The 7,552-nt window shown below is 44.0% G+C and overlaps 1 protein-coding gene across 1 annotated transcript; it reads right to left on the minus strand.

The window, feature by feature from the left end:
- Positions 1 to 3,472: 3,472 nt before the first annotated feature.
- Positions 3,473 to 6,782, minus strand: LOC125548359 (WAT1-related protein At1g09380-like). The gene is made up of 5 exons (XM_048711980.1): positions 6,511 to 6,782; positions 6,097 to 6,159; positions 4,264 to 4,885; positions 4,035 to 4,186; positions 3,473 to 3,947 (listed from the first exon to the last, which is right to left on the minus strand). Exons 1-5 carry the CDS (start codon positions 6,684 to 6,686, stop codon positions 3,710 to 3,712), a joined length of 1,251 nt encoding a protein of 416 aa, XP_048567937.1. The 5' UTR covers positions 6,687 to 6,782; the 3' UTR covers positions 3,473 to 3,709.
- Positions 6,783 to 7,552: the final 770 nt, after the last annotated feature.

Raw genomic sequence — 7,552 nt, forward strand, 5'->3', positions numbered from 1 at the left:
AAAGTATTTTTGTTGTGCCCTTTGGTATACGGGGAATATTTGAGAATTTATAGACCTGAGATTAGGTTGGAAGAGCTCAAGGAGGCCCACAAGCCCTGGAGGCGCGCCCCCTAGGGCGCGGCCTCTCGACTTGTGGCCACCTCGTGGCTCTTCTGGCCTCCTCCCGAAGCTTCTCGTGGGTGTCTTCTTGTCCAAGAAAAATCGTTAAAAATTTTCATTTCATTTGGACTCCGTGTGGTATTGATTTTTTGTAAAAGACAAAAACAAGGAAAAAACAGTAACTGGCACTAGGCACTAGATTAATAGGTTAGTCCCCAAAAATGATATATAATAGCATAATAATGCATATAGAACGTGCAAGATGGATAATATAATAACATGGAACAATAAAAAATTATATATACATTGGAGACATATCAACTTGCACCACATCCTAGCCTCTCTCTATCTCTCCACTGGCTCTCCCATACCGTTCCAAGAATATTGTTGGATTTGAGTTTTCTGCTGCAACATGGTAACAGAGAAAGCAAAGAACAGAGTTTAATGTCGTATATTAATAGGAAAACTGAAGGTAGAGCTTGCATACAAAGGATAATAGATACATGGTGAAGGTTGAGCTAACAGGCTTAACTACTGTATGAATGGGTACCCACCTTAGCAGATACAACAACTACATAAAACCAGTGATCACATTTTAGGGCCTCTAAAAGTGTCCGGAGATGGGTTTTAAAGTTGGACAATAAAATTGTTCTTACACCAACCCTACGCAATGATTCAAACATATATTTAGAACAGGGTAAATGAGCTGCCACCAAACATGTGCTTAGCATCTCTGGTTCAGTTAGCAAATGAGTTGGTTCATCTTAAAATATAGCTGTTTTAGTACTCTTCTATTTCTAAGTGCATATATTTTCTTTGCATAACGGAGCGGTTGAATGATCATACCTTGGTAAATTTGACTGCATATGGTACCTTATGCCTGACACTACATATTTTGCTTTATTTTGTAGATTGGTCAAAAGTGGCAAAAAATAGTGCACCAAGTTTTGTAACCGTAAACATAAAATGAACAAGATCATTGATAACATTAGGGTAGGATCTGAAATAGGTGAATGAAGGAGCCACACTTAAAGGTGGCTCATTCTGATCCAGGAGGAGCCATGGCATTCTACAAACCTCCTTGCCAATTTAGAATCAATCATCAAAAAATTGCAGCCACCAAGATAGCTTTGATGGCATGTTGGTTGAATGCTGCATTGATGTTGTACTCGTTCAACCTTAATATTTCCCTACATGAACCTTATTCAGTACTCACAAAACTACGTCTACTTACTTTTCCAAGTAGGCACACAATGTATATTCTGCAGTCCATCTTTCCAACAAACCAACATTTTAAACACCCTTTGTAGAATATAACCTTTCTCCTTCTCAAGATATTACCTCAAGTGCGGCTTAGTGCTTTCTAGCATAGAAGTGGTCATGCAGACCATCACTTTAACAAGCCCACAGTTGGTATTTTTTGCAGCCGACACAATTATGATAAGCACTGTGCAAATTATCTCTAATAAAAATAAGAGTGAACTTATACATGCACTTGCATGCGACTCGTCTTCCTATTAACATGACTTTTCACATGGTGTATGATCCCTTCTATATTAAACTTAGAAACGCGACCTCCATACTAAATTTGCAAAGTTACATACAACTAATTTGTCTAATTTTCTCAGGCTAACATTCTTCTAAAGATCCAAGGAAAATAGATAACCATCAAGAATTGTGATCTAGTTACAATTTTACATAGTGCTTACCTAGGAAATGCAAATCTCAAATATCAAAGAAACAAAATTTTAAAGTCTATATCATGAACTATTTCCGCATCTATCAACACATCAAGACACAAACCTTTTATATTTTAAATAAGAAGGTATGGAGGTAAACTAAAATCATGAATTTACCTTGATATCATGTGCATAGAGTGCAAATAATTGAGAGGAGGGGTTGGGGCCGCATGAATTCACCTTGGCAATGTTCCAGCATAGTCGGCAATGTTCCAGTGAAGTTGGTGGAGACGGTGAGATTGGAGGCTTCTGGCATATGGCTATTTCGAGCACGTGAGCTTGCATTGAATCTAGGTTTCGGTAGAGAAGCTCGACACCTTTTTATGGCAAAGGAGGATGGTTCAAGCAAAGTTTGTGTCAGCCATCCCTTGGCTGTGTGCTCGAGCACTTCTTCGCCTGGACGGACACATCACATGGACTCCGATCCGAGTCCTTCTCTTGAGCGGACACAACACATGGACAGTGGGAGGACAGAGGTAGAGTAGGTACATAACAAGATTTCCAAAGTCTTGTAAATATCTCGACAAATATTAGCTCGTAATATCTAAACCACGATTTGAAATTTCTCCAGCAAAAAATGCACACCAATAAATAACTGAAGCTAAATTGTAAAATGCTGGCAGCAGATGTAGAACTTTGATATTCTATACTTTGTATGGCAATAAGAAAATAATTCATGATGAATCAACTCAAATAATTGGATGGAATCAAAGTTGCACAAATTATTGTTCAAAGGTGAGAAAGAACAAACAAAACATTTAATCAAAAAAATTAGTCAACAACCCTTGCACAAATTTCAGTTTTACAAAGTACAATAGTTAATTTTGCATACAACAAGATGGCAACATCCCGGAAACAAGGTTGTGTCTGTGTTCATCTAAAGTCCAATTGTCCCACGATGAAACCACGAAACAATCAAGGTTTCAGTAGCAACATTGCCAACTCCACAAGCTGCTAGATAGAATGCCAACGGCTAGCCCAATCCTCCAGCATTGGCCACCTCTGGTCCGACCACTGGGATGATTAACGATGACTCGGAACAGAGAAGGGGAGGCGGGTTTGCATTACCATACTGTAGCGGCGTCGTGTTGTTGCCCGGGCGGCATCGGTCCAGGTCCACGATAAGGCATATGTGCAAAGTCGGTTGTCGGTGCACCGGTGCCGTCGTTCGACACAGGGTGCCAGCGAGGATTGGGGTGTAGGCGTCTGTCGCCGCTCCAGGTTGTCCCGTCCATCGGTGATGGTGCGGTGACGGCCCTGGCAATCAGTGCCTCGACATGCGTGGGGTGGCGGCGGAGTAGAGAAGGGCCGGCGTCTGCGACGCGGGGAGGCGAGCGTGAGGGAGGCATCCGCGTGAGGTGGAGCCTGGTAGTCCAGCGGGAGACATGAAGAAGATGATGCAATGTCTCGCGGGAGGCAACGTTGCCCTCTCCTATTCTTTTTGTTGGGAGGATGAAAAAACCAACACGAGAAGATGTTGGTGTGAGGTGAAACGAAAATAAGCAGATGAGAAAAAATCAGACGAAGGTGGGAGGTCGGACGAAAAAAATTGAAACGGAAACTACCAACTGCTTCATTAGGAGTACAGATTATGAAAGCGTATGGAGAGATATTCTATATTGATGTGTTTAGGGGCTTGTAGCAAAGTAGAAATGTCCCTTAAAAATTACCAGAAAATGGGATAACAGATACTAGTACATTTCAAACTTTCATTATAGAGGATGCTCTAACTTCTCCTCTCTCTTTTGTTGCGTGTGTGCGGGCGCGTTCTGGTGAGCTGTAGCTCAACTGCACTTGCAAGTGCAACTGACAATGACATATGTATGATGCGCAATCCATGAGCCTTGCGCTTGTGTGGTCACCAGCATCTATCAGTCAGTGTCGTTTGGGATCGTCTCAAGTTGGTGCTTGGGACTGGTAGTACGGAACACCGGCAAGACGGCGGTGTTCCCGTTCCTGGCATCCTTGCAGTTGAGCTCCAGGACAATCATGGTCTCTGGAGCCGTGCCGCCGCCATCACCGTGGAGGTCAGACGGCCCGGTCATCTCCCTCCCCTTGCCCCAAAGCACCATATACAACCCAGCGACGATGAGGGAAGAACCGATGGCACTGCAAGGACATCAAATGACCACAACAGCCAAAAGTTAACAGGGGTCGCGTGAGCTGTGTCCATATGTAGTTTGCGCGCAGTGGTACCTTCCGACGTGTATCTTCTCCTCGAGGATGGCCCAGCCGACCACAGCCACGACCACGAGCATCAGCGGGCTGAACATGGACACGAACAACGGGCCGCGGGACTGGATGCACCACGACATGACCGCGAACGCGATCCCGGAGCCAACCACCCCCTGCATAATTCAATCTCATCAGGAAAACATGGTTGGATCAATTAGGTCGTCACGACACGATGGATGGATGAGCTTACGACGTAAAGCGCGGCGTATAGCCTGATGTCAAACCCAAGCTTCCACGCCGACACGCTCCGGTCCATGACAGCGCTGACGCCTGCGCACTGCACCCCGGCCATCAGGGACATGATCGTCGTGCTGGTGTAGGGCGCAAGAACCTTTCCGACATCTTGCTCTACAGATCGACCATTATCAAAAACTAACTGCCTACACCAACAATGCATGATTGCTGGAAACAAGCTTGGTCTTGGTGAAATGATGGTGCGTACCTGGAGGATGAACCAGACGGCCCAGGCGACACAGCTGAGGATGATGAGGACGTCACCGACGATGGCGGCGTTGCCGCTGGGAAGTGCTGTCGCGTCGGTCGCGTGCTCCGCGTAGCGCCAGTGCATCGGGGATGCCCACACCTTTAATAGCGGACCCTTGTAGAAGGGCATGATCATGGAACCGCCGACGCACACGACGGTGCCAAAAACCTTGGCCTGCCCGGAGGGCGTCCCGAGCCTCACTGTCTCCATCTTGAGGACGACCGCCATGACAAAGGTTAACGCCGGGAGTGTGTTGCTGAGCGCGCACGCCACTGTCGGCGTTGTGGACTTGAGCCCCACGAAGTACAACACCTGGTTCAACGTCGCGCTGCATCACTCACACACACCACGCCTAATAAATAAATTAATTAATGTAGGCATGGCCAGGCCAGTACGTCACGGAAGATGATGGATATGGAATTATATCACGTCAACTCTGTCCTACGTTACATATGTCCGGTTTGCACTTCAAAATTGCCAATGTTGCACGCAATATAATTCCTAAATATTTTGTTTTCTTTTTTGGATTTTGATTTTTTTATCTGACGACCTAAAGCATCATAATTGAGTAGATTCTTCTTTTTTGGAAGGGTAATTTGAGTAAATTCTATAATATCGGATTTCGTCCCACGATCATGTTTCCACCGGTTTGTGGCTGTCCCAGACAAAGCTTGGGCTAGCCTAGAAGAAATGAGGCAGAGTTGATGACATCCCAAATATCTCAGAAAGTTTGCCAATATTATAACGTGGTATAAGTTGTGTTACTTGATACTTAAAACACCTCTATGCAAACAATAATGTGTTTATTAGAGAAAAATAAAGGGAGGAAGGTAGAGATCCTTTATAACATTTAGTCTTCCTCCTGGCTACTCTGGGCCGCGAGATGAAAACTGTATTTTTTGTTTTTGTTGCACTTTAGCCCGCGAAAGGCATCAGCCTTTGCTGTTACCAAGAACATGTGGTTTTATTATATATAATGGAGCCGGGGATTTGGTCATTTTCTTCTAAAAAGATCCTTTGTAACATCTTAAATCATCTAAAAACCGATTTGGTAGCGTGCTAACTGGAACTAGCAGCACTATAAACTTTTTGGTTAATGTTCTCTCCGAAAAAAATATACGCTCTTATATTTCATTGCAGAGGGAGTATTTTTTTTATTATCGGCAACAGAAAGCAGAGAGTAAGGGCATGTCCCCTATTCCTGGACGTATAAGGCACCTGTGTAGTGCACAAATCGGGAGCTTAACCTGAGAGGAAAAGAAAAGGAGGTTCCTAGTAATTGGGCTCCTTTGATGACACCAAGAAAAGGACTAGAGCAAAACGAGGACGTTTCAGTGTCTAATTTTTTAACTTTTTTCTGGAATAAGCACGAGAGTGCGTATCATTCATTAAAAAGAGGGAGGAGAGAGAGAGAGAGGTGGCTACCTACCTGTCTGTTGTTTGTTTGAAGGAGCATTCCTGCAAGTTAGGCATTTGCCATGTCCTAACTGATGAAGGAAGACTAGCTGTTGGAATTAATGATAAGTTTGTCGTACGTACCCAAAAATAGAGGAAAAGAATATCTGGGTTAGTACTTTCTTGGTGATCACCATGCCACTCCTCCTGCAACCATCCATGTAAGCCGAATTCATTAAGACTGCTATAAGTATCTATCTTGACTCAAATAAACTTATATACATCCAGACTAATTGCGAGTTGCGAACTTGCGATAAAGATCGATCGTATAACAAACCATCCTCAATTCTTTGCACGAGAAGGTAAAGGAAAACAGAAATGTAGTTCATGTAAACAAGCTCTTGGTGATGACAAGAGAAACACATTCATAGATTATCTCCTCAGCAGCTGGACCGAATTAATCCCTCTGTCCCATGATATAAGAATGTGTCAAAAACATTCTTATATTATCAGACGGAAGGAGTAGCTGTGAAGCCATATAAGCATGCATACACGCACCTTTCAAAGTAGTAAGCGCCGGGAGCGAGGAACACGCCGGCGATGAGATTACGGTAGGCAATGAGCACGTAGGGGCTCATGCCGGTGTCCAAGGCCAGCTTGGACAGCACGTTCATACCGGCAAAGCCTAGCTGCACTAGCACCATGGCGACGGTAGGAAGGCACTCCTTCCCCATAGCTGCAGATTATTAGAGATCGATCCCAACTTAATCAGCCTCCTCTTCTCTCTCAATTCCTGATACTAATACAAGCTACCTAGCTAGCTGGCTAGACTGCAGGAATATTATGCTACGAAGGATTGAATGGAATGGGATGTTCGTGTGTATATATAGGTAGCGAAGAGAGAGAGAGAGAGAGAGAGAGATCCAAGGTGGTGATGACTTGCTGCAGTGAAACGTGGCAATAACAGAAAGGCTACTCCAGAAGCAAAAGCTTCAGCGACAAGGCATACACTTAATGGAGGCAAGCAGACACACAACTTGCCAAGCTTGGAGACAGCTGAATGTGACGGGGAGGGTCGTCGGTACGATCCTGGCGTGCTGTATTCTTGACTCTGCAGTTAAATTTGTGAACTCATGGCTGGTTTGCTGTTTAATTTTGCACTCTAACGACCGAGATGAAGATATATTTTGTTCACTAAAATAAAAACACTCATTCACTAAAAAAAGGAAAATATATTTTGTTGTCCGTTCTTTTCCGTGTTGCAAGGATTCTTGTTTAGGCGGTTCCTTGCTTGGCTCTCCAACCGTGCCCGCGTCCATACATATGCGCGCGTATGATGCGTCAGAGTTCATGTGTGGTTCTAATTGGCCATTATCGTTCGTCAGAGTTGTGAGATGCTTGGCATGCCGAGACGAACTGAAACTGTTTCAAAAAGTGCATGCCACAACCGCATTCACAAAAATCCAACACAAAACGCGGTAAGCTTACTTGCCCGTTATCATTACACTAGACCACGTGTCCGTCCATCCTAAACAAAATTTATAATAATATTAAGAAAATTTAGACAATAAAAACATTTGATTAAAAATTGAACAACTCA

The sequence above is a fragment of the Triticum urartu genome, chromosome 3 (assembly GCF_003073215.2).
Source record: "Triticum urartu cultivar G1812 chromosome 3, Tu2.1, whole genome shotgun sequence".
NCBI classification, from domain to species: domain Eukaryota; kingdom Viridiplantae; phylum Streptophyta; class Magnoliopsida; order Poales; family Poaceae; genus Triticum; species Triticum urartu.

Bases quoted from the DNA above. Each gene is read 5' to 3' on its own strand.
- LOC125548359 (XM_048711980.1), bottom strand. From the start codon at position 6,686: ATGGGGAAGGAGTGCCTTCCTACCGTCGCCATGGTGCTAGTGCAGCTA. The intron at 6,160-6,510 runs GTGCGTGTATGC...GGATGGTTGCAG, and splicing joins GGCGCTTACTACTTTGAAAG to GAGGAGTGGCATGGTGATCA. The intron at 4,886-6,096 runs GTACGTACGACA...TGAGTGATGCAG, and splicing joins TTCTTTTCCTCTATTTTTGG to CGCGACGTTGAACCAGGTGT.